This window comes from Chroicocephalus ridibundus, chromosome 6 (assembly GCF_963924245.1).
Source record: "Chroicocephalus ridibundus chromosome 6, bChrRid1.1, whole genome shotgun sequence".
Lineage (NCBI taxonomy): Eukaryota > Metazoa > Chordata > Aves > Charadriiformes > Laridae > Chroicocephalus > Chroicocephalus ridibundus.
Window position 1 is genome coordinate 3660156 of NC_086289.1, and position 27284 is coordinate 3687439.

General features: G+C 38.7%; 1 protein-coding gene and 1 long non-coding RNA gene across 2 annotated transcripts in view; one reads left to right on the forward strand and one right to left on the reverse strand.

Moving 5' to 3' along the window:
* On the reverse strand, window positions 1–4732 carry LOC134516987 (uncharacterized). Its single transcript, XR_010071519.1, has 3 exons — window positions 4438–4732; window positions 2190–2353; window positions 1–590 (listed from the first exon to the last, which is right to left on the reverse strand). It is a non-coding gene; the product is annotated as an uncharacterized LOC134516987 (long non-coding RNA).
* Window positions 1715–27284, forward strand: part of DHX32 (DEAH-box helicase 32 (putative)) — a 26448-nt gene continuing 878 nt past the window's right edge. The window contains exons 1-10 of the mRNA XM_063337923.1: window positions 1715–1984; window positions 4679–4872; window positions 6390–6762; window positions 9315–9560; window positions 11803–11902; window positions 12024–12182; window positions 22240–22431; window positions 24086–24235; window positions 25357–25547; window positions 26406–26587. Of these exons, the coding sequence (XP_063193993.1) occupies window positions 1715–1984; window positions 4679–4872; window positions 6390–6762; window positions 9315–9560; window positions 11803–11902; window positions 12024–12182; window positions 22240–22431; window positions 24086–24235; window positions 25357–25547; window positions 26406–26587 (2057 nt within the window). The remainder of the gene's footprint in view (window positions 1985–4678; window positions 4873–6389; window positions 6763–9314; window positions 9561–11802; window positions 11903–12023; window positions 12183–22239; window positions 22432–24085; window positions 24236–25356; window positions 25548–26405; window positions 26588–27284) is intronic.

Sequence of the window (27284 nt, forward strand, 5' to 3'; positions counted from 1 at the left end):
AGTCCCCTCATGACATTTATGCCTTATTGAGTGATTTCAACCACATCTGAGAGAGGCAGAGATCTCAATGGTAGCGAGTTTGCAACAATAAATAGGAAGGATGCAACGAAAAATCAGATAAAACATTAGGCATCAAGGGATCCACTAAGGTCACAGGAAAAGTGACTTCCAAATTCAGCTGAACGTGACATAATTCAGTTTCACCTTCCCAGAAATGTCATCCTGTCATCTTCACAGGTATCAGGTACGTCCCCACCGACGGTTAGTCCAAAGCGTATTTTGCAGTACTGTAACGGCCGAGAGCAGGAAGATGAATCACCTGGTCCTTCTGCCTTTCAGAGATGCTCCTCCAGAAGATCACGTTTGGTTTTGGCCCTCAGACTGGGCAGTTTGTCAGTCTTTGCTGCCAGCCACTCTAATTGCCGATAATCAGCCTGTTTTGTGAGCAGCATATAATCAGACTTATCTCATTTGGACTGAGATATTCAGATTGCTGAACAAAAGATTTTCTCCTACTTCTCTTTGTTGGTTTTCTATGCTGCTGTCATCAGAGGATGCATTAATAGCATTGTAGCCAATATGGTCCAAAGCTACGCAACAAGAACAATTTGTAAGAAGGGGCAATAACTTTTATTATATTACTTAGCGCAGAAAAAGCTTGGTATAGCAAAAGCACAGAAGCATTGTGCTCATAGTCTGTTCATCAAGACATTATCAGCATCATTGCTCAACAGCAGACTTGCCTCTGGAACTAAAACAAAAAGTGTTATTTAATATTTGTGTTACAGTACAGATCAGTCAAGATTCAGAGACTCTATTTTGTTACTTTTGAGTTCTAAGAGTTGGAGATGCTTTACGTCAGTAATTCGTTCTTCCCCCATCTTTCAAGGCTGATTCTGGTGTCCTTGAAGGATTAGAATTGGCATCCCTTTGCTTTTTTTAACGCGTTAAGTATATTTTAGATTTTTAATTGCGGCAAAAACTGCTAAAGCCTAGCAAGATTTCCGAGTTCATACACAGAGTACATTAAAAGACCCTTTACTACTCTGAGTTTCTCAAACACTGCAAATAACATAAAATAAAAGCAGTGGCTCTTCCTGACGGGTGCTTTCACACAGCAGTTACCTCCCGTTAACTGCACGCTCGCAGCCCCTGCGCTGGTTTTGCTGCACCCAGGGGTGAAGCCCATTGTGCCGGGATTAGCCGGCCACATGACCATCTCGGCAATCACAATAATCGCCCCGTAGCCTCCTATTCACGGCAGCCAGGAGCGAGAAAGGTCAGGCTCAGCCTGCTCTTTCCCAATTATTCCCCAGCCTGGCCGAGCGGCAGCAGATCAGAGCACGAGCGAAAGCACTGGCTGGTCCTCACAGTCTGGCTTTAACATGCTACTGAAGTGCAAAAGCTTCTCTTTAACATCTTTTGCTTTCATCATCGCTATCTTGAAGAGTTTGGAGGATTTTTAAAATCTATCTTCTCTACATTTAATACTCATTTGGGGCATTAAACCACTTAAAGTGTGACAAACAGACACCACAAAGAAGGCAGCTGGATCCCAAGACTGAACTTTTAAGCTGAAGAGCTGGGAAATACTAGTCCTGAAGCAGGCAGAAATGGATTTCCTCAGGTTTAGGGGGCCTGAATGATCCATCGCTCACAAAGGACTCCTGCCATTACTAATGTGTTTTTGCTGGGAATAATATATGTAAGAAAAATGGAGTTTTTAACGTTTTCTCCAGAGATCCACTGCTTTTCAGAATTACTTGACTGCAGCGATGGTGATGAAGAGGAAATACTGGTATGCGGAGAAGATTTAGAGCTTAATCCTTTTGACGGCTTGCCTTACTCTTCCCGGTATTACAAACTTATGAAAGAAAGAGAAGAACTTCCAGTATGGAAAGAGAAATATACTTTTATGGAAAGTTTGCTTCATAATCAAATCGTGATCGTGTCAGGAGATGCTAAGACTGGCAAGAGCTCCCAGGTCAGTAGAACATACTTGGTTGGGGCTTTTTAATTATTTTTAGAACATTTAATGCTATACACTTTTCAGAGTTCCTATTACTATTTTATTAACATTACATATTTTGAAAACAGAAAAAACTTTTTGCAATGAGTTGTCTATTCACCGCTGTTGCCCTTTATTTCTACTAGGCACATCAATATCCAGATTTATATTACACTAGTACCTGGTTTCTGGTAGGAGCAGACTGTTGCTATGCCGTGTGCTGTACGGTATTGCAATATAACAACACCCAGCTCCGAAGAGTTCAGCTGTGCTGTACACGCACATCGTTGTATTGAGTTCAGCAGTTCTCAGTGTCGAAACAGATGTGCAGTCACCTATTGTAATCTGGGATATTAAGGCCAGAGAGGGAAAGTGAAATACAGAAGGTGACAAAAGATTAATGCAGTCAAATATAGATGTAAAATACACCTATATAAGTACACATTTAAATACTTTCTTCAAATATTCATAAACAATTGACACTTACTTTATGTTTGTCCGTTATGAGGCATTTTTAGTTGGTTCCTGATGTCTTTTGGGCATTAGGGTAACTTAAGCACTGAAGACTAACACTTCTCAGACTGTGATTGTCTGACACAGTGTCGTAAACAACTAACAAAAATCTCAAACACCACCACTTTTTTGTACTAAATTTAAAAATATCAAGCCCTTTCTGAACACCAAAGACCACATGCATTAACTACTATAGCTAAAAATTCAGAACCAAAAATACAAATAACCTTATAAAAGTTCTGCATAAAATTTTCTTCTATCTATCAGTATGTGCACTGTAAATTATTGCTTTGTTTGTATACTGCAACATCGCATCTCAACTTGAAAAACTATCAACTGTATACTTTAAAATGTATTACAGAATATATCAGCGAAAATCCTTCCCTACTGAAATTACAGGTGTATTTCTACTGCCTTCAGAGAGGCCAAGGCTAAGTGTAAAATACTTTAGGACTTATTTCAGATTGCTTTAGTATTTTATCAATAAATCATTCCTTCTACATTTGGCCGGCCGCCCTTTTGTTCCACTGGAAAATTTTATTGCCTCCTCCCTGATATTGACTAAACTTGTCATTTTATCCTATTTTTGTCCATCATCGCTTTGAACGCGCAGGGGAAATGGTAAACTCTGCAATGCCTGTGTTGGATTCAATGCATATTCTTACTCGGAAAGCGTGTCTTGGTTCTGATTAGCGCTATAGCAGGAAAGAAACACAATGGGTTTGCAGGCAGGTCACAAGAAGGTGAAAAAGTTGTCAGGGAGTGAAGGACTGAAACCAGTAGGGCTGTTTCTGAGGGAGAAGTAACGGTCTTTCTCTCACTTCAGCCAAGAGCAAATGCTTTTTCCAAGAATACACAATTACTTTACAGAACTTATGTTAAAAGACATCACTGAAGCCAAGATCTCAGTTGACTCTAAACACACACATATCCACAAAGACTATCAAATTCTATTGTAATAATATATAACAATCTAAGTCTGTTACCACAGTAAGCAGAGAAGAATTTTCAAGCAAGTGTTATAAGCCAAAACGTGATTGTTTACGACTGCAATCAGTCCTGCAGGTAAAGCTGTAGGATAATTACTGTTGCAGGGCTTCTCGTATCTGCCAGAGACTTTGATGCTGGACACCACTAGAGATCCCAGACTGAACTAGAGACATCACACTCCTCATTGAAAATTCCCATGTTCCGATAGAAAGGATACACACCCACCTGGTGCCTGCAAAATTTTTTGGAGTGCAAAATCTTTACCCCTCGTTATTGACTGTGATTCACACAAAACAATTTTGTATAATAATAAACTACTTGCTAAGAAATTTTAGCTTTTTTAATGGTCTTTAGACAAGTTTGATAAGATGTAACACATTGCTGGCTGTTTTTTAAACATTTTTAGAAACACAAATAACTATACAGAAATAAATGATACATGGCTGATGCACCTAGTTTATATATGTTGATGAATTAAGGGATGTGAAACCTAATACTTGCACGAAAATAATATTTATAATGTAATTTTACTTTCTGCCGACAAGCACATTAATATTTTCTAGTGTTGATTTTCCACTGTAAATATATAAATTAGAGAGCTACTGCGTAAGTTTCTGGAGCAGTTCAGTTTCAGTTATCTCTGTTTACAGAGTAATTAATCTGAAATTACATATACTCACTGTGGCATTTGTCAGTTTGAAATCCTCCTCTTCCTGGGACATGTTTCTCATGTCAAGCACCTGAATACGATCCAGCATGGGCAAGTTTAGCACTGAGCCAGCTGAGAAGCCCCTGACAACAACTGTACTAACATTGTTGGATCAATCAGCAGATGCTTTAGAATGATACCGACAGTGTTACCTGCTCCCCAGAGGCCAATCCTGCCCCTTCTCCGATATAGTTGAACTAATCTGAGTCTTACTTACCTGAGAAATTCCCAGGTAAACCTTCTAGCCCGCGTCACTGCAGCTCTTGACTACTGAAGAGATTATGGGTCTTGCCATTTACCACGGCAGATGATTTCTGTGTTAGGTGCAGCTCATCCGTCAGTCGTCAGGTAAGCTGCGGGTGCTCACGTCGATTTAGTTCTTCCACACCGTCTACTTCTTTTGCATTACGTCCGCTAAATGTGTTAAATACCAAATCCATCCGTTTTCTGATTTACAGATTCCTCAGTGGTGTGCTGAGTATTGCCTTTCTGTCCACTATCAACACGGCGTAGTCGTATGCACCCAGGTCCACAAGCAGACAGCGGTGTGGCTGGCACTGCGCGTAGCTGATGAAATGGATGTCAACATCGGCCACGAAGTGGGGTATTTTGTCCCATTTGAAAGCTGCTGTACAACAGAAACCATCCTGAGGTCTGTGCGTTTCGTTTTTAATGCCTTCAAACTAATACGTAGCTTACAGTTCTTTGCAAGTGCAGAAGTTTGCAGCGCTCCAGTCGGTCCTTAGGCTCTTCATTGCAGCGCTCCACTAACGTGGTCGGGACAGATAACTTAACAACCGTGGCGGAACATTGCTATAGTAGCAAAAGATTTTTGCATACTGTATGGAAACAAAAAAAAAACCCAACAAAACTCAAAACAACAGTGCTTTATAAAGCTGCATATAACATTTTAAAATGCTGATTTTGTGCTTAACTGATAAGCTGTAAAAGGCTTGAAGGAGGTATTGTGTTCTAAATTGTAGTAGAGATTTAAATGGGTGAGGTTACTGCTTGTGCAAAACTTCATTAAGCACCTCAGTAACCTCCATTAGACTTTTTCTTTCGCAGTTTTACAGAACAGGAATGTTCATAACGGTAAGAGAACATGGGATAATCTATCACAAAGTAAAGCTGTAATTTAAAAGCAATCAAAAATCATGGCTAGAAAAGCGTATGTTCATGGAGGGAAGGATGAGAGAAGTAAAAGAGCATTTGTCATTCATTTCAGTGGCCATTCCAGCCCAAACCAAGAGAACAAAAGCATTTAGGAGGATTTTTAAGAGATAAGAAATGCACTTAATGCATTAAATGTAGGCACATGACAGCAGCAACACAGGGATTCAAATTTTGAGCCTCTCTGAAAGTTGGGAGAGTTATTTTCTCTGGTTCCTTTAATAGAGCACAAACTATAAAATCTACATCATAAGCCTTTTTCCCAGCCATGTGAGCTCCCACTGACTTCCAGTGGAGGATACTCACCACGTCTGAAAATCAAGTTCAGTCGCTCTTCCTTTTGCGCATCCTTTCTGTTTCATGGAGAACCATGTAACCCTCATCCTGCAGCACATCTTTCTGCAGCTGCTCCTGATGTGAAAGGGAGATGAATCCTCTCCTCTCGCACATCGACACCTGGTTCAAGAAGATTCAAAGTCCTGCTGAGCAACACCGCAAAAAATAACGTCCCTTTAAAAAACTTTCAGTAGCAGGAGTAATAGGGCTAACAGTGAGGAGGGCATTACGATATGAATTAATCTCTCATCTTTGTTCCGGCAGTGCCTCAAGTGCGTGTGTACACCTTTTCCTCATCTGAAAGCACTAGTTCCTCAAGAATTGGTTATGGCGTGCAATATGCTTAGATAGTTTGGAAGATGAAAAGCAATTTAAGTTACAATTTTACGGCACAAGTATTTCTTCTTTTGCCTAGAGCATCCTTTCAACCATACTGCCATTTAATGTCATTGAATTACATCGAGTTTCTAGCTATTTAAAGAACAATTTAAACATGCAGTTAAGACTTCATACTGTCTACAAAATAAACTCTCTGTTCTTATCGTACCTTTCCTGTTAGAACGGAAAGAACCAAGCTGTCCCCAAGATCCTGAATTTTTTTTACAAACAAATCTGAATATACCAAGAAATTTTGTAGAGTATTCTGTTTGTATGTTGCAGATACTGTACAGATGATATGCTACAAAGGGAAATGATGTCTACTCCTCTTCTGACCTATTATGGCGTTATCGTCTTGGATGATGTGCATGAAAGAACTGTTGCAACAGATGCGTTACTTGGCCTTCTTAAAGATGTCTTGATATCAAGACCAGAACTGAGGCTGGTGATACTCACTGCGCCTCATATGTCCAGCGAACTGCAGAATTATTACGGCAACGTCCCCTTCATAAGGGTGGAAAACAAACACCACGCAGAGGTTGTATACTCTTGCAGCGTTCAGAAAGACCACTTTCTGTCTGCACTCAGACTGCTCTTTGAGATACACCATACAAAAGAGAAGGGTGACATTGTGATCTTTCTAGCATGTGAACAAGTAAGTTACTGATTCTGATATTTCTGATTTTAATCAAGAAGCAATGTACATCTGTGTTTTTACAGGACCTATAAATATCTTCTTGCCTGTATCTAAGACACTGGACGCTGCCAACAGGTTTTATCAATTCAGGTTTTTCCTACAAAGAAGTTACGGTATACGTAATACTGTATTACGTATACATAGCATAAACTAATACAAGGAACTATCAGATTTTCTGTAGGCTTAAAGAAAGGCCATCATCCTTCTGTGCGATGCAAAACGTAGCCGAGGCAGCACACAGGGACAAGGGCCATAGACTCAGGGAGTTCATACGTTGCAACCTATTCCGGCATTGGGTATATCGCACTGTGTTAGCCCTGTTTTGCAGGAACGGCCAGTTTGCATAAACGTCCTCCTTCACATGAATGTTTGTATCTTAAACCTGCTTACAAGGTCTTTGCGCTTGCATTCTGCTTTGCGGCTGTAAACTTCCCAATCCTTTGTGGACACAAGAGCAGGAGGCAAATATGACCCCAGAGGTGCCACAGATAATCCAGGAACCTGCATGGGCTTGGCTATTCTAAACAGAGGTCTTTGAGTCCCTGAAGACAGCAGAGATGCCCTAGATTCACTGCTGCCAGGATTGCACGATCATCTCCTTCTCAGAAAAATTTCACAGGACTTTATAGCTGTCAAAGCAATCTCCCATCAAATAAATATTTTAAGACTTGAAGTTATTACAGATTATTATTATTATTTATTTCCTGATAGCCATCTTCAACCTTCCACTTTGTATCATTAAATCTGCTTTAGAACAAAAAGTTTGCTTTAACAGCTCCAGGAGATAAGGACTTTTCACATACAAAGATAAATTACCATGAACTACCCAGGTAGTATTGCTTTTCACTGCAAAAAAAGGGGGGTGGACTTGTAACACTTTTAATAATGCTAATAATCAGTTGTAAACTTTACAGACAGTAATTTTACAAATTATTAATTAATGAATTCTCTGTATCAGTTCCTATATTTAAAATAGGAGAGAAAACACATAGTCTTTCCATTTCAAAGAACCGGGAACAAAGTTTTATTTCTGCTTATTTGTTTCTGTCTCTCTCACGATGGACAAAACACTCATTATAAGCTGCCACCTCACAGTTCGTATCCCAAGCATTCTTACTTAACTGTGATTTAAAGTTTCATATTGCTAATGGCTCACTGTTCCCTAGCACTCACCTGCCTTTTAAACTGAACAAAAATATGAATAAACCAAGAACATCAAGATTTATGTGCTATCTCGGTGTCAGTCTTGCTATTAGATGCCACTGTCATATCTTTATAAAAATTTTTATAGAATACTTTCAGCCTATAACTACTATGAATGCAGTGTCACTCTCAAATAGAAACTCAATCTGTTTTTTCAGTTTTGAAAAATGTTTGCTAATAAAAATGCTTTTGAAAAAAGCCCAATGAAATCCCTTTCAAACTGAACAAGCCTATGAGCGATTCTTCGTACCTTTAAAAGAAATCATTCACAACACAAAATAGTTGATATTTAAAAAAAAATCCAGCAACAACAAAAAAACCTTTTACAATTTATATTGGACCTCTGAATTCGTGGACTCTTTTAAAGGTGATGTTCCATTAACGCAGCTTGGGGACATTTTATTGACTTTATTAAGTCTTCCCAGAGTTTATTAATCACTGGGGGCAGGGGGGGGGGATAAAAAATAATAAATACCTTTACAATACTTATATCTTCTTAAACATAATAATTAAGGTAAAATAGAGAGGTTTCTGCGTACTTTAATCTTTTTATGTATTGTAATCGGACTCAGAATGTATTAGTAGTTTCCAAAGTGACCCCAACGGGACCTCTGCCATTTTAGCCCTGCCAGTGCCGGGGCCAGTCGGGATTGCAGAGGGCTGGAGCAGTGGTTTGCTGTGACCTGTTGTGAGCCCAGGAGCCCCCGTGCACACCCAGAGGGCTGTTTCCCAGGGGACACTGCCACTCAGGGCACCCACATGCATGACTTCGGTTCCAGCGGAAGACAAAACATTTTGGACACGCCAGTGGGGCACCCAAGTATCTGCTAGCACATCCCCAGCCCTACACGTGACAAATTTGCACCAAACTCTTTGGCAGTAAATGACTGATGCAGAGCCATCCTACATGTCCTATATACATGAAGTTTCATAATTTCTCAGCCTTGCTATTCCTATACTATATTTTCGCACATCTGTCTTGCCCCGGAGGCTGGTTTGGATATGATTAAAGCCAGAGAAGACCATTTTGAAAAACCGTAGAGGAGAAAAAGACATTTCAAAAAACAGCCCAGCTTTTCTGTGGTCTCTAGTTAGCGGATACAGTTGGTAAATTTTCATACATAGTTCTGTTCCCTTTTTTTTCTCTTTTAATTATCAATCATGTAAGATTTAAATGTTGTTATAGTTTGATACATAGTTAAAATTCATTTTAGAATCAAAAAAGTTGCTTTACAATTAAATATTGATATTTGTTTTTCATACTCATGAGAAAAAAGAGAAAAAAACCCTCTTTCTCCTGATTGCAGGAAATTGAAAAAGCTTACCAAATGATCAGACAGGAACAGTCTAATTTAAATCCTGACCTTGGAGAACTCATCCCAGTTCCTTTATACCCCACAAAACAAGACCTAATTCCCAAACCAAATCAAGACAAACAGAAATGCTGCAAAACATACAGAAGAAAAGTGCTACTCACCACAAGCTTTGGAGAATCTTTGATTTGGATTAAAAATGTAACCTTTGTCATTGATGTTGGTGTTGAAAGGAGAAAGGTTAGTAAAGTTAACCAAAACCAGAATGCCAAAAATTAACTATGCAAAAGTTTTTTTTTCAGGTTGGGGGGAAGGGAAACGTGCAGCTAATAGACTGATGCAAATGGTTTCTAAAGGCACAAATATTTTTCTATTCTTTCATAAGTCAGATTCTATAATAATTTTAACATGCAAATTAACAAAGTTTAAATAACTTCCATGGACATCTCATGCGAAAAGCAAGCAAGAAAACACAATTACTTCCTAAATTCAGTCAGAAAATACATTTTTCAAGTTTCTAAAACCAGATTAACACTCCCGGCTGAAACTGCCACTCATTTGGGCACCAAACCGATAACATTTCATTTGCAAACTATATCTCACCTTAGTTTTGGCCTATCAATCCTAATTATCTCTTCAGTATCTTATAGATAGAGTGAATTACAATCAGTTCTTGGCTACCTATGGGCAGATTACCTGGTTTAGTAGATTAACCTCATCTCGTGTTTAACAACTTCACAATCAGCGTAGTGCCACAGATCATATAAGGCCAAGGGACGCTCACACAGGGAACCACTTCGTTTTAAAGAAGTTGTTTGTGCTCCTTCTAGAAACATGCTTCCATTCAGGAACCTTGAAATGCTGCAATTTATTGAATTCATCTTTGACCTTTTACAGTTTATTCTAAATATGTCCTCAGTTCTTGTTTTCCACCCCATCCTTTCAAGGTTTAGTGCAGCTGCAAAAGCCTCTCTCTTGTTTCTTTCCTAAAGAATGAGTGACTATGTAGGAACAAGTCATTACACGAATTGGAAAGCTGCACTACTACAGGCTTTGTAACTGTCCTGTGTGTTTTGCTAATCAAAATAAATATTCCAGTAATAGGCAAAAGAAACAATATAATACAGTTTCTTTATATAATCCAGAATGGAATCACCAAAATGAAAGTTAAGTGTTACTTAAATTTTGGACTGGGGTTCGTTAATCCCGATTTGCCTTGGAAATAGTTCAGGCAAAATCTTGGGAACTACCATTACCTTTCATTGACATTGGAAAATACTGTGTCTAACACCATCACTGTCAAGGGTTCTCATTTCGGGGTTATAAACTAACTTAGCTTCAAGTCAAAGAAAAAAAAATTCTCATACTTTTGTGCAAAACAAACAAAAGCCTAAAAGCAGTTTTCAATTAGACAATGCATAACTCAGCTTATTCCTGAAACTAGAGTTGTCTTGGATGGTGGGAATGAATCTCACTTCCACAGTAACCTAAAGCCCAAAGTATAACTTGGTGCTTCCAGACTTCTGTGAATCAGAAACACGAAGTGATGGGAACAAATCAATTTCAACAAAGGACTTTTGATGGCCATCAAATCACCTCTATTGGTTGTGCAATTTTAACCCTTTAATTCAATTACTTCATCATAACAGCTGAAGGTCAGTCCTCTAATATTCATTCCTCAGCAATTCAAATTCACATTCAATCCAAGTGGCTGCAAGTCAGTTGACCATAGAACAGGTGAAGTTTTGTGCAGAACAAAATCCCACATAAATCTTGCTGTTGAGATATATAATAAATTTACCTGGAGGAAGAGAAGTTTGTCCCCTGCACTGAAGCACATTTCATGTTTTTTATTAAAACCCTGCTTAAAGTAGACAGGGTCAGTTCAGATGACATGACTAGAAAGTTGCGTTATCCAGATGTTGTATGTCTTGCCATATACTACAGAAGCTTATGGACATCATCTGGTGGTCAGAACAGTGAGTGAATGGGCTCCTCAGTTTAACCAAAATAAAGTACATTTAAGAGAAAAATAAAATGGGGCATTGTACGTCTTTGTTACAGTCCTCATTTCCTGTAGTGAATTAAAAGATTTCAGTATTGAGACAAAAATCTGGAGTTACGGAACGAAATGTTATCAGAGAACGTCGGGATTCTGTCATTGGAAGAAATAAATAATCTTTTTCAATGCTTTTCTTGATGATACCATAAATAAACATTTTGTCTTTAGTAAGGTACATTTCTTCAGAAAAATACATTTATCTTAGAGTATACTTACAGAGTTATTCCAAAACATGTCTGTCAATTTATCAAAGCATTGACTGTTCTCATTTCCAAGCTGGTGAAATGCGTAGTCTAAAAATAAATGAAACTGTTACTACACTTTCTGTAAAATGACCTAGACTAAAATTCAATACAGACCGTGAATATTTTTGTAGTTTTCACGTACTTATCTGATGCTTAATATCTCTTTCATTTAAAGGTGTACAATCCTAGAATCAGAGCAGACTCTGTTATAACGCAGCCTATCAGCAAAAGTCAAGCAGAGATGCATAAACAAATTCTGGGCATGTCTTCATCAGGTAGAATTATTAGCTCAAAATTTCAATCCAGTTCAAATTATTAATAGAATTAATATGGCAATAAAAAAAAAAAAAAACACAAAGACAAAAAAAAAGGTAATTTTCCTGAAATCTCTTCCAGGAAAACTTTTCTGCTTGTATCCTGAAGAATTTACGTACAAAGAAATGAAACTGCATCTACCGGCCAAAATCCAGGAATCAAAGCTAACCAGCATGGTTCTCTTCCTGAAGAGGATGGCTATAGCAGGCTTAGGACGCTGTGACTTCATAAGCAGGCCAGGTAATGATGATGCATCAATTTTCCATCTTTTTATTATTATTATTTTTACAGTTATTTTACAGGTTAATTTTGCCCTGTTATTCATAGTACTTTCTTCTTTTTATTTAAGCACTTGTAATAATATTGCCACTGCTTTTACCACTTACCTGCTAGAACAGTTCACAATGCGATAGTTGCACTTAGAAAAATGGTACTGTATATGAACTGTTTGCTCTGGAAAAGACCACAATGATCTGAATAGAATTGGAATGAAAAAATAAAAAAATAAAAAAAGCCCAACATTACAAATATCATCTCATCTAGGTTTCATGTTATTTTGCTGGAACCCACAAAGAAAATTTGTGTCCCATTGTACAAGGCATTGTACGGATATCTCACAAAATATATTCCTTTAATCAAAAGTTTACAAGCCACCTAAACTCCTGTTGTTACCTAGGAGACATATTTAGAGGAAGGCAGCTTCCTTCTTATCCTCCAGCATCTCCCCCTCAACTTTACAAGAAGTTGTTACTTAAGGACAATATGTATTTATAAAATAGACCCGAATAAACTTTCAACACTACACAGAGAATACTCTGAATTTTGAGGTAACAGTGTGAAGAAAGTGGTTGCTTTTTTTTAATTTTATCATTATTCTGACTTTTAGGGCTTTTTCTATAGAAGGATATTCTCCTCTGCAAAACCCAAGTACCACTGCAAATTCTGCTGTTGCTTTGAAGCCAATTAAAGTGAGGGAAATAACACTGGTTTCATTGGTTTGGGGATCGCGTGACCTTTTGCTTGCTTTATTTATGGTAATTTTCCAGCGCAAATAGAAAGAATTCTTATATTATCCTCCCTTTCCTCATGTACATACACAGGATTAGAACGAGAACTTGTTTTCTACATGTTGTGCACTGAAATTAATCAGTTTAATTCCCGCTGTTGGATGTTGTGATAGATCGTAAGTGGAATTTTTAAGTAGAATTTATTCTACTTTTCCCTTGTCCGCCTGTTTAGCAGAAACATGCCTAAAAGAAACGTGAAAGAAGCACTGCCAGTCTGAGCGGTAACTAATTCAAGACTGATGAGAATTGGAGGATTTTGGCCTTGTAAGTGTCACCTCCTGTATTGAATCTAGGAAACCTTCATGGAAAATGGTTATGGAATACGGTTGGCTTCCACTTGAATTTGGAAAGCAAAAAAAAAAAAAAAACCAACCCTCTAAAATGTATTAGTGCTTTTACTGGATATGAAGAAAGTTGTTCTTGAAGTGTAGAATGAATTAATAAAGTTACATTAGGAAAAGCATTCAATATTTTTGGATTTAAAGGCACAGTGGATACGGTTGGTTTTCAGAGAGAATGAAATGCTAGAGGTATTTACGGATTTCACAGATGTAGGAATTCTAAGTTTTGTCTATATTTTTGAGATAATGCAGATGAAGAAAGCATCTTGCTGATGTGTACAAAATTGCAAAGGCATTTGATAAATGCATCAGCTTTACCTGGACAGGCATCAAATATGAAAAAGTTTTTGCTAAGTAGATCAAAAGTGCAAGGTCAAGGTATTGAAAAGTTTGAGGAATTACTGAAACAGTGTGAGGAATGTTAGACAAACTGTTTGAACAAAGAAAAAGTCCCACAAACCCTGCAGGGGGTCAGGGATGAGATGAAAGGAGACGAGAAAGTCTACACAATTTCCTGGACTCCTTCCTGTCTTAAGGCCTCACATAATTAAACATTTGAAAGATTACTTTAATTGTGCAGTACAGCTCTTCCTTCATCTCAGGACAGATCACACATTGGCTTTCTTTGCCCTGGGGCTTTCTTCTTCCCACTGCTGCGTGGGCAACGAACCTCTTTCCTACTAACACTTAAGTTATATCCCTACCACAATTCTCCAGATGACTATAACGCTCACGCTATCAGAATACAGACAGCGTGAAATACCTGGTGTGAAATATGTTTGTCTGGAAGAAACAGGAATACTGAAGTAAGCAAATTTGTAAGGGGATTTATTGTATCGTATTGTTATTGTATTAGACCAACTGACAGACCTCAAAACATCAAAACAGATGTTAAGCTTTCAATCACATAAAACCTTCTTTTGGGCCCTTCATCCTCCCGAGAGCTTTGAGTCAATGATCTCGGCCCGTGACAATCCAAGTTTTCTCATTCTGTGTGAGATAGCCCCAACCTCCCGCACGCACTCATTGCCACATGGGTCTCCAGTGGCTAAAGAAGCACAACATCCTCCAGCAGAAGCAGAGACTGACCCTAAAGTCACACCACGGAATCCTCGATGCCCAGCTCCAAATACCTCTGCCACCCAGTAAAAAGGCAGCCCTAAAGCTTTTTCATTGCGAGTCATGAGGTCAAAGAGGTGTTACTCCTTTCTGGGTTACGTGCTGCAGGAGAGTGTTGCAGAGGAGGCAGAGAGAACAGCTATCAGATGGAAAGCATCCTCTCTTGAGTAAGAGCTTTTAGCTTCCCCAAAAGACTTCACTACCTTTGCTGCAGTGAGTTTAGTTGCATAAGCCTTCCATAACTTAAAGTGATGAGGAAGGCTGAGGAAGAGGAGAGGGTCTCTGAGATTGGTATACAGACCTAAGTGAAAAGCATGAGCAACAAAGCCCACAGAACAAGCAGCGTGGCTTTTCTGACCCTAAGGAATCTCCTGGGCATAACAGCTCTTATTCTCATCTACTACCGACGTACAGAAAGCCAATTTGCCCACCCTCAACCAAACGTTGCACAAGATCAACCAGACCAAAAAAAGACCCCTACAAACAAGCAAACAACAAAACATGGCAGTATTTCTATATGCTTTCATCTGACCTGGCCAAATCAAGTGCTGTTCAGAGCATACAGATACTAAAAACACAAATAGCCTTTCCATTTCTCCACAGCACAGTTTGTCCTGGGATATTCCATGTCTTCTCACCTCCTTGGACTTGATTTCCCTTTGAGTAAAGGGAGTAAACACACTGCAGCATCTCCCACGTGCCACAGGCTTTCCTATGCACCGTTTCTGTTCACTGAACATTCTCAAATTTTCTTTGCAATTGAAACAGATGGAAGCTTTGGGGTTCTTTAACCCAAGGTAAATTTCTCCTGAACAAAAAGGTATGGAGATGAACTGGTGAACAAACAAATCAAAAGTACAACAAAACTCACAGCAAGAATTCAAAGAGCGGCACTTCACAGTCCGCTCCCTGTACATGAAGCAGAGAACATACAGCAGATAAGTAAAGAAACAAAAATTACATCAGTAAAACATTTTATTTCTGCTCCACGACAATGTGTATAGGGTTTTTTTTCTGCTGCTCTTGGAGGAAAAATAAAAGCCTGGATTAACTCTGACTCATTACTGCATTATGAAAGCAACAAACATGTCAGGCGTACAGCTGCTGCATTTAATTCACGCTATAATCGAGATGAGCAAATGCAGCAGACTTACTACCCTTTTTAGAATTCATGAGCCATATGAAAATGTATTTGGCACTGCAGTTCTGAAGTGCATTATTTGAATTCCTGTGCCACTATAATAGGGATGTCTTTACATTTTTATTAGTTAATCAGCCAGATCTTTACTGTGTTACATAATGGGACAAAAGAACTCCTTTCCCATAGATCGCAGCAACGTTATGGATTTTTGTAAATCACTGGAAAATCCTTATTTAAACTATGCAAATCAGTATAAAGATGAAGCCATGCAAAATTTCCATATGAAATCAAGGTGAAAGCGGTTTGCAGATTCTGCATTCATGCAGAATTACCATAAACAATTTTCAGATTAAAATATTTGTTGATGGTCGTGGCTACCATGACATTTGAGAGCTATGCTATTATAACCCCACTGAGAACATATTTCTAGAATATCCATAGTAACAGGAGTTGTATAAATGTACATAATTTCAAATTGTTTCACAAACAAAAATCTGGTTGCATTTTTTTTTTTTTTCATTAGAAACAGACTGTCAAAGACAGAAACTCAAAGTCCCATGTAAGGTCTGCTCAACAGAGACCACTTCATGGCAGATTTATTACCTTAAGTTCACATGCTGATTCTTTGATGTTTTAGTTTCTGAATTTCATCGATTAAATAGTATTATATATCTCCCAATTAAAAGCTTTCTGATAGCATATACCTGGCCACATACTTCATATCCTGTACTGCAGAAATCAGCGAAAAAGCGTAAAAGGAATAGCGGGAGGTAAGGCCCAGAGAGCAAACAACCGCAGGAAGCAGAGTATGGACTGGACAACCTGAGCCTTAGCAGCAGTCCCGTGTCTGTGGGACAGGAGGCACCAAGAAAAGGTTTTGGGCACTACGTAGAGCCCAACAACCGAGCACATACCACACTGGATCTAGCCAACTGCTTCAAACAGGGAGGAGCTGGCATCACAAAGGGCATCCAAAAATTGGGAAGGGGTAACCCAGTACTGTTAAAGCTGCACTACTCTCATGTCATTTACTAGAGTAACAAAAGAAACCAAAATGATTAAAAATATTTTGATACCATTATATAATATTCTATAAATTACACTCTTTGTGGATACACCACATGTTGCAGAGTCACGTATGTGCTTTGAGGATGACCCAAAGCAGACAGAAAACCGACTTCACTGAACAGTCAGGGCTACCCCTGGTGCGTGGCTAAAACTCAGTCTATTGATGTTAGGAAAATGCAGGTCAGGCTCTGTCCTTGCTGTCCCTGCTGGCAGAAAAGCCCAGCAGGCTCTCCTCCAGCCAGCTTGGAGGAATGAAGAAGCAGCATAAGAGGGAATGGAAAGACCGTAAAGTACGAGTTTGGAAAATTAATTTTTAATGACCAATTATAATTTCAAAATAATAGTTACAGAACTGGTGGCATCAGAGCATGGCAGACTCATAAAAAAAAAAAATCATACCTCAGAAGGTACAGGGGAAAAAAGAGACTCAACATAAAACCTGCACACAGAAGCTTGTCCTTGCACAAAAAAATAATATCTTTGCATAATTTGAAGAAAACTTGGCACTAGATTTTTCCATATCTTCGGTTTGCTATCCAAGGAGCAACGTTAAAAAACAATAACAGAAAACACCATTCCCCAGCACTATTCTCCCTGCAGTAATTACTTTGGCAGTTCTTCTTGCTGTTCAGCCAAACAGAAGCTGGAAAAGCTTGTGGTTTGCCAGGCAGCAAATCAGCTCTTCAGACAACGTCCCTTCACCTGACAGTCACGTCAGCTCTAACTTTCATAGAATCATAGAGTTGTTGAGGTTGGAAGGGACCTTTAAGATCATCGAGTCCAACCTTTAGCCTACCCTGACAAGAGCCACTTCTAAACCATGTCCCTCAGTGCCCCATCTACCCTTTTTTTAAACACCTCCAGGGATGGGGAATCCACCACCTCCCTGGGCAGCCTGTTCCAATGTTTAATAACCCTTTCAGTGAAAAAAATGTCTCCTAATATCTAATCTAAACCTCCCCTGACGTAACTTGAACCCGTTTCCTCTCGTCCTATCACTTGTCACCAGGGAGAAGAGGTCAGCCCCCATCTCTCTACAACCTCCTTTCAGGTAGTTGTAGAGGGTGATAAGGTCTCCCCTCAGCCTCCTCTTCTCCAGGCTAAACAACCCCAGCTCCCTCAGTCGTTCTTCAAACAGTTATTCCTATGGAAAGAAGAGATCTATCAAAAAGCAGGTATTTTACATAGTCAAAATTTTCAGACCAGGAAACCAGAACACAGGGCCTGTAGATCCTCCAGATAATGCACGTTATGGCCGTTAAATGGACGTTTCGTTCCTATCTCTAATATTCACTAATTACAGAACTTTGAGCAAATCGATAAATCACTTGCTTCCTTATGCAACGAGAATAATACATTTGTAGTTATTCTATCACATGGTAAGCACTTCAACTTCGGCCACATAGGATGAGATACTGAACAGATTAAAGGCACAGCTACCTTTAAAAACATAACTTACTCTGTTCATGCCAAAGTTACAAAAAACTGAAACGAAGAATATCATTTTAAGTGAGCTTGAAACCCTCAGATAAATGTTTTCAGTGCTAACAATATCATTTAGTTATGTGTTTGCTTTACTAAGCCTAAGTATGATCAAGAGTAGGATCTGTATTTACATCAAACTGGTCAGATTTCCTGGGACAAGCCCAGAGCAACCCAATCTTAAGTGGCGAAAGAACACAGGCAAGGGAAAGAAAATATCAGATATGGAAATACCTTTTAAACTTGCACGGATGTGACAGTTTTTTGTTGAAAGCACAGGGCACATCTTGAGAGCTTCTTTTTAACTTTGCTCCTGTGAAAGCCGCAGCCGAGTCACAAAGCCTTGTGCTTTGCCTCGATGGCAGCAGTAGTTGCGTTGGCAAGCAGCCCTCAAAATAATGACACTTGCTGCCAGAAATCACTATAAGACAATGCAGGTTGTGGTTCTTTAAAGAAGAGCTTGCCATATCTAAACATTTACACTACTTTTGTTTTATCATAGGTTTAATTAAATAGGAACCATACCATAAAGTATTCTCAAATGAGCGTTTGTTGTTCTCATAATGGCTTTTTATTGATTCAGTTTGTGCCTCAAAATGGAGACCCGTATCCGAAAGCCCTATTCTCTTTTTTTTTTTTTAAATTATTTTGTTTTTACTGTTCCTTCACTTGCTTTATCTACCTTTACTGTCTTGTCCTTTCTAACACAATAAAACTCCAGGAATCTTCTTTTTCTTTTTTTTTTTTTTATAACACTCATAGCAAAACAAGGAAGTAATTTGTGCTTATAAATCTCAAGGCAACTAACTCTAGGGGATAAAAATGCAAATTACTGATGCTATCAAGGGGTTGAAATTGGCTGCTATATAACCATTTATTTTGTAAGTTCTAGCACAAACTACTTTGTTGATTTCTGGAAATAAGGTTTCCATGATATCCTGGTAATTACTATATGCCTGAATGACTCTCCCTGTACTTTCAATCACTGGTATCTATTTCCTGTCACTGACTCTTACTCTTCATCAGCTGTTACTCTTAATTTCTTTAAACTTCCTAAGTATTTTCTTCTCAGATACCTTTGCTTTTGCAAGGGTTCATCTTTTACCCCATTAAACCTCCTATGTCTGGTAACAAATGTGCGCTCTAGACAGAAGCCCCTCATGTTGTACAGGCAGAGATAAGAACTCTAATGCTGAAATGAAACAGGTCCACAGTTTTAACAGGAATTTACACACTCCTGAGAGAGTGTCTCTGAAAATTAATAGTAAGTGTTTTAAAATTAACCGAATGCACAACAGTAGCAGATTTACACGCTGGAGAAGTTTTGTAAATGTAAGGGGAATTAATAAACTCTTTTTTCCATTCAGAAATTAGTAACAGAAAAAGGGTTGAAAGCAGCAGGTGCCTGCTTCCCATTTGACTTTTTTCTTTACTTCATTATAACTAGTTAATTACAGAATGATGGCAATAAACTTAACAGTTTGCTGCCAACGAAGCAAAAACTTGAACTCAAGATTTTCTTGCAGGAAGGTAGGGTGTCCGAAGTGCGGAGTTACAGCTAACCGTGACATACCAGCTCCGTACGGGCTTGCTTTGCTTTTAACCTTCGGGATGCAGAAGTAGCCTGCCGAAGACAGGTTCCCGGTCATAATGAATTCAAGCAAGAAATTATTTCCAGTCACCCACTAATGAAGATACAAGAAAAAATACATACCCTGCCTCTGTGGGTAGCTGTGCTTGTGTTTTGGTTGGGTTTGTTTGTTTGGTTTTTTTTATTTAGAGATTTTTTTGACGTTAATATGCAAACTGACAGCAGCCCACAGAAGTCTGAAAGATTGCCAGTGCAGTCATTGTTCTCCCAGTGCCGGGTATGCTTCGCTGGGGATGAGGCCAAGCCCTGCTGTAGCGGAATTTTTGCCACCAGCTTCAACAGGACTAGAATTTATCTTGTTATCCATAAAACAGAGAGAAAATATCAAACAGTTCCTTAAACTGGAATAAGGAGAAATTTGCTGCAGTGATAGGAGAGCAGTTATGAATTTAAATGAAGCGGCACTCATAAAAGATATTGACCATTACAAGAAGACCTGGAATAGAAATCTACCTTTGAAAAGAGCTGGGAGGAAAGAGCCTTCACGCTTCAAGAGTTCCCAAATTTCCACCAATGTCTTTCATGCACTAGCAACTACTTTTTGGAGAGTGTAGGCTTGACAACTTCTGCTCAGCTCTCGGGTTCACTCTCTCTAGCCCTGGAACTGTGGCCACCATGGCTGAACATAAAGCTCTTCTACATTTATTTTGCCAAATCTTCTATTTCATCAACAGCAGATTTCCTATGGACTTGCTCAAATTCTCATTTTAAGTACTGATTTGCTTAATCCTGTCCTTTCAGACATGCTTTCTTACCACTGCAGCTGTGAGAGTTTAAATTCATTACAACATTCTTTTAGCAGAACAAAGTGTTGGTGAGAGAACACTTAAGACTAATTTTTTTCAAAATCTGAAAATGTCAGAATAACGCTTCAAATTCTTCTGGCACCATCTATCAGAAGCAGTCAATAACAGTAAAAGGGCTAGGGTATACATAAACTGATTCTGCCTTCCACTGCCACAGACCACAGAATCACAGATGCAGAAAAGCAAGAAAACAATAGCGGAAAAAAAGAATGGTAAAGGAGAAATTCAGCAAGATACTTAATGAGAAAGGAGAGTCTTTGTCAAACTCCTTCGTTATTTACTCCCATCCAGCTGAGAGGTTCAGGAGAGCTGCTGCAAACGCCATCTTTTGGTCTGTCAAGAAATAACTGACGAGATGTAATGATAACTGATGAAAAAGGCATATGTATGCCTGGGTATATAAGCCATTTTCTATACCTTCAAATCTTGTGGGTTGTTGATTTCATTCACCCTCATTCCATGAAAGAGGAAGATATGATTTGTGGAGGTACTTATAGACTAAGCTTAATATGCCATCAATCAAAACTCAATTAATTGAACAATTAACTGAATTAATTGTTGATATCCCAGCAGTCTTCAGAAAAAAAGACACGTGGACCACTTTAGACTGAAAGCTCAGTGCTCGATGCACGCAGAAGCGAACCTCCCTACCAAACATTCCTGGCAGGCCACCGCTTGCGTTTATCTAAGATACAACCCCATCACTTCTGTCTTCTCCTCTGCTGTCACTGTGCAGATCCCCATCTTAAATGCTGAACTCTAACTCATGACATCCTTCATATTTACATTTGTTCAAGTCCATCTTGTACTTCTGTTCCCTACTCACTGCGTGGCCAAAATTCACGCATTTCCTCCTTCTTTCCCAAATTAGTCTCTCAGCCTACCTAATTATTTCCCTATATTCATACATTATTTTTTCTGCCTCACTGTTCTCACTTCTGCCTATGTGGGCTGTAAGGAAGTTATAACCTACAATAAGGGAACACTGAACACTTAATTTTGTGCTGTGAGAAAGTACAGCCAACTGCTGGCGAGAAATTTTCTTTTACTGTATTCCCATTTTATTTCTCACATCATGAGAAACTATGTAAAAAAATAGTGATAATCAAAAAAAAAAGGCAAGCAAGAGAACTCCAAATACCTGCAAGAATGAGAAAACAGCTACTTCTGTAAATGCTTGTCTTTTAGTTATAATCCTCTTTCCCAGAGCTTTTGTGTATCTCTACACCCCTCAAACGTGACCACCCCTCTTTAAAAAGAACAAACAAAAAATACCTGAAGATTGCCAATAGTGCAAGTTTTTTACATAGCCTGGGTGCGATACACTGTTCAGCACTTCCTGTGTCTTGACTTTTGACAAAAAGTGCTCTGACAGAAAAAAGATCAACTAAGTTATCTGCAGCCCTATAATTGTGACCCCTTACTTTCTTCCTCCAGAATGTTCTCAGCCTTCCGTTCATCTAATTTATTACTTTTTCTTCTTACCCTTTGTCAAATGATAGAAGCTGATTTCTGTCATTTTCACATAGGAAATACAGAACTGAAATATTATCATGAGAATTCAGGCATTCGTTTATATGTAGCCATTCTCAAGAATGTGAATGATCTTTCCTTTTTATTAGCTCCTGAAAGCCTGATGCAGGCTTTGGAAGATCTCGATTATCTAGCAGCCCTGGACAATGATGGAAACCTTTCTGAATTTGGAATTATTATGTCAGAATTTCCCCTGGATCCACAACTGTCAAAGTCAATTCTGGCTTCGTGTGAATTTGAGTGCGTTGATGAAATGCTCACCATTGCGGCCATGGTAACAGGTACTCCTAAATAATGTCTTACTGCATGGCTTGTGCCACCTGCCAAATCCACATAGACTCTTCCAAAAATCTATTCACAAGGGCAACCCAAAGGCAAACTGTCGTTCTTCACATCCCGCTTATTTCAAGTAAATGAGTATCTTTGGCTGTTTAAGTATTTACTTTGAGCATGCAATGAAACACAAGTATATGAATTCGTAAGTAGCGCTCCAATTCCATGCTTCAGATGCCACATTAACTTCCAACCTTTTGTCAGAAAGCATACACAGAACATCCCTTCAAAATGAACTTTCTTATCTCCTATTGATGTACATTTGTTACAGACCGAAGCAGCAGATTAGGGGAACTTCTAATTATAAACAATATTGAACTGTTGACCTACAAAGAATTACTTTCTGATTTTGCTTCTCCACTTTTAAGTATTTTATAAAACTAACGTGACCTTAAGTATCCATACCATTCTGTCCTGATGGATCATCACTCTGCTCCTACATGGCACTGTGAGACAAACCAGCTGGCCCCAAACACTGGATATGTGAAGTCTGGAGCAAGAACATTTCTATTAGAAGGCTGTTAACTATAGAACTTCTTTCATTTGACGTGACAAAGCTTTCAAGACAACACATAAACCCCACATATTGAAACCCTATTCATTCTGTGCAAGCTGCTATTGAAATCTGAATAAATCAGAGATTTTAGGATAACTGAGAGGAGGGTGACTCCGGAAGTTCAAATAGCAAATAATGACAATGACTTCTCAGGATCCCACCAGACCATGCAGGAGGGCCAGATTCAGATTCTTTCAGGTCTCAGTATTACATAGCGATGTTGGCTTCAGCAACATTTAGCTCTCTCACTTCTCTCCACAGCAGCCTCTGAACCATATAGCCCTATGCACCTGACTTTAAGGCATAAATAACCCTAGTACAGAACCAATGCATGAGAGCTACCTACTGCTCAACAGCCACAGCTTAACCTTGCCTGTAGAGAATCTTTTGGCTTGGCATTACTGTGCGGTGCCCAGAAGGAACACCCTAGGCCCAGAAACTGGTGAGGAGTCTCAGGCAGCAAGGACACGAACCCACAGGACACCAAGCTGCATTAATGCTTCTCCTTATAGAACAACTTGGTTTTATGGGCCTAAACTTGTGATAAAATTTTTAAGTACATACAAAAAATGTAAACAATTGAGCACAGGCACACTTTAGTTTTTAAAAAGCTCAACCACCTCGAAAGACGTAATTATGTAGTACACAACAGAAGTAAAATGCACTGGAAGGCACAAATTTCAACATAGAGCAGCAAATGAAGGCACTATATCCATAGGTTTAGTTTCTTTCTATGTTAAAGAAACCATATGCTTGGATTCTGGATAAATTGGATCATGCCATTATGAAGCACTTTTGGCATCAGTCTAGGAGAAAGGTGCTCACTTCCTTTTGTGTTTACAGCACAAATTAACTAAACAAGAGACTGAAAGAACATCCGTATAAATAAAACCTTAGTGAATGCAATAGATTCAGTTCTTCAGCAGTGATCCAACGTTTAAGATTAAAGGGAACTGAGAAAGCAAAAAACCAAAAATATCAGTGGAGTTACGATTTATGCATGCACTTACATGTCTTAATAACCACTGGCTTGATTTTTTTCTAAGCTCCTAATTGCTTCTTACACGCACCTCCTGGAACAGAAGAGATTGCTCTCACTTGCTGGCGAAAATTCTCACACCCTGCAGGAGATCACTTTACTCTTATCAATGTCTTCAACGCCTTCAAGGAAGCCAGTGCAAACTCCACAAGCCAATGTAAGTGTACCCCATACCGGACAAAATGAAGCACATTGTAACCAATTTGGAAAAAAGCAAAACAGAAAAACCCCATACTGTTGGCACTCAGTTCATAAACCCTTTTTGAATGATTCTTTGTAGAATTGCTAATGTGTAGACAGAAGAGAAACCTAGTAGCTTAGTAGTCGTTACAAACAAGTATTAGTTTTAGTTTATTAACTAATTGAAAGTAACCTAGGACAGCGTATTTCATCTAGCAAGGATACGTCAGCACTGTTACTATTGTCATTTGAAGTGACATTGTTCAAAAACCGAAAGATGGTTCCTCCTGTAAGAGCACATAATCCAGGTTCACAATGTGAAATGACATAAACACAGCTGAGAAGGGACTTGACTCCCCCAGCAGCCTAACAATCCTGGTGTTTTTCTGATAGCTGTCAACTCAAAGGAGAGCTGAAGGGAAAAAACTGAAAGTAGTAAAGTTCATATTTACAGGAAACCAAATAAAAGCCAGGGGTCTGCACAGCAGACAAAAGCTCTTCACGGCATTTTCCTGTGCTCAAACATCTGGCTCAGGTTCATTTAGCCTTAGTCAAAGTACTTAGACATTGGAGCAACAGATTTGCATACACTAAGGAAAAAATCAGGACAGGACAGTAGGATGATTTCATGTTCAGTCATGCTGAATGCTGAAGGCAGGTCGAAGAGAATCTGTCCTTTCCCAGCGTGCAGGATCACCACCAGCACTACAAATGGGATTTCAGCTCCATACCCTGGCCTGAATCCAGAAAGCCTGAAAATAGAGTTGCTACTCGTTCCGTTTGAAGCTATTACTTTTTACAGACCAAATAAGGGATTTTGAATATTTTTTTATTCAGAAATACATAGCTAAAATTCTATAAAACTAAGTAAGGATATCAAGTGTTGCCCACTCACTTTACAAGCAACATCAACAAGACTAAGCTGTCCACCTGACTCTTGTTATCAGAATTTTGGACAGCTCTGACACAGCTACTTGCCCCGAAATGTTTTTAATCTATTGCACCAGTCAAAGAGCATTTTACAGAGCAGTATCTCTGTGGATAGTACCTATCAGTCAGACTTTGCTTTAAGCCAAAATGCTGTTTTTCCCTCCACAGACTACAGTAATGAGAAATGGTGTCGTGATTATTTTCTAAGCTGTTCTGCACTGAGGATGGCAGAAATTATCAGAGCCGAACTAGTAGAGATTATGAAGCGTATTGAACTTCCCATTTCAGAACCGGACTTTGGATCAAAAGAAAATATACTAAGCATTAAGAAATCTCTCTTATCTGGTTACTTTATGCACGTAAGGAAAAATATTGTGGTTTCATCTTACTGCATTGTTAACTTATATAGAGAACTTCAGTTAGGTAGTGGAGTCTTTTGATCATTAGAAAGGATAAAAGCCATTTTTACCACAGTAAAATATAGTAGACAAACCCTTCTGCCAATTCCACTCTTCTCTCTGGGGTTCAGCTATCACAGCATGAAGTCCACACACTTCACTGCAACAGGAAAACTGTCAATGTACCTCTCACTGAAAAAACTCTTTAACTTGTAATATTCTCTCAGACCTTATTTCCTCTTTGAAGATGTTTTTGTGAAAATACCCTGGAAACAAAGAGAATTGACTTGTTGAATATGTTTAGGTATACATAATACACAGCATTCTTCATCTCGACCAAATGAGGTACTCTAACTGTAATTGTAAACGTAAACAGGAACGATTAATTTATTGCCATTTGAAACATGCTTTCCTTCACATCAATATGCTCGTCCTAAATACAAGAATGACCCCTCCGAATTCCACTACTTCAAGTGCCCTGCCGCACATTGTATTTTAAGGTCTTATAATTCGCTAAGAATATACTTGTTTTCAAACACAAGTTCAGACACTTACTGTATAAGCTTGCCCTCATTTGTTGCAGACAGTTTCCTTTCAAATATACAGATCAACATTTTTTTTTAACCCTAAGCCTCATTTCATAGTATCCAGTCCCTAGCTTTCCCACAGAAATTTGAGAAGAGGTTTAGGTTCTCCAGTTGAAAGCATCTGAATACAAGTTTAATTCCTGGCTTTAATATAATATGCAAACACTGATCTATGCATCTTGTACTTTCAATTAGTCAATGGATAACTGTTTGCATTTTTTTTTCTTTTTAGATTGCTCGTGATGTAGATGGCTCAGGTAACTACTTAATGCTAACACACAGACAAGTGGCCCAGCTTCATCCTTTCTCATCATATTATAACACCAGAAAGATTCCTGAGTGGGTTTTATTCCACGAGTTTAGTATATCAGAAGACAATTCCATCAGAGTCGTCTCTGAGATATCACCTGATCTGTAAGTTAACAATGGTCAAACTGTTTCTTCACTCATACCTCTACCGCAAAAGCCACAAAAAGGGTTAAGTCACAGATGGGGTAAGGATGTGTGTGTACACTGGCCCTTTCCTTTATGCCTGTCATAAAAGTAGCATCCTATGATTCTGTAGAGAAATCATTCCAAGCATAACTGATTCAACCTGCATAGGGATGAGGGTTTAAAAAAAAAAACAAAACCAAAAAAACCCCCAGTAAAATAGGCATAAGACAAAAGGACAAACTTCATACCTAGTCAAGCAAGAGGAGCTGGCATCACTGGAAGAGCGAAGAAATCGTTGTTTTTCACACTTTTTATATTCACTAGTTCACTAGGGAACATACGTGGAATAAATTTTCTTTCTTTGTTGCCAGAATTGTTCTGTCACTTTGCTTGATGTCTTCATTTTCATTCAGAACACTCACTGCATTAGAGCTCACAACCATTAAAAAAGGGAAGAACTGTGACCTCACACCCTTACTATTCTTTCAATGCAAAACATAGCATCACTTAAATCAGCCTTTTGTATTTCCTAATGTGTGCTGATCTGTTCAGGTACCGAAATAAGTCTCAGTGTCTGCCATTGTAACTGTAATCAATTCATCCATTGAAAAACACCTTACGAGTAGCAAAAGTTTCTTACAAGGTAAAATATACTGAAAAAAAAAAAAAATAATAT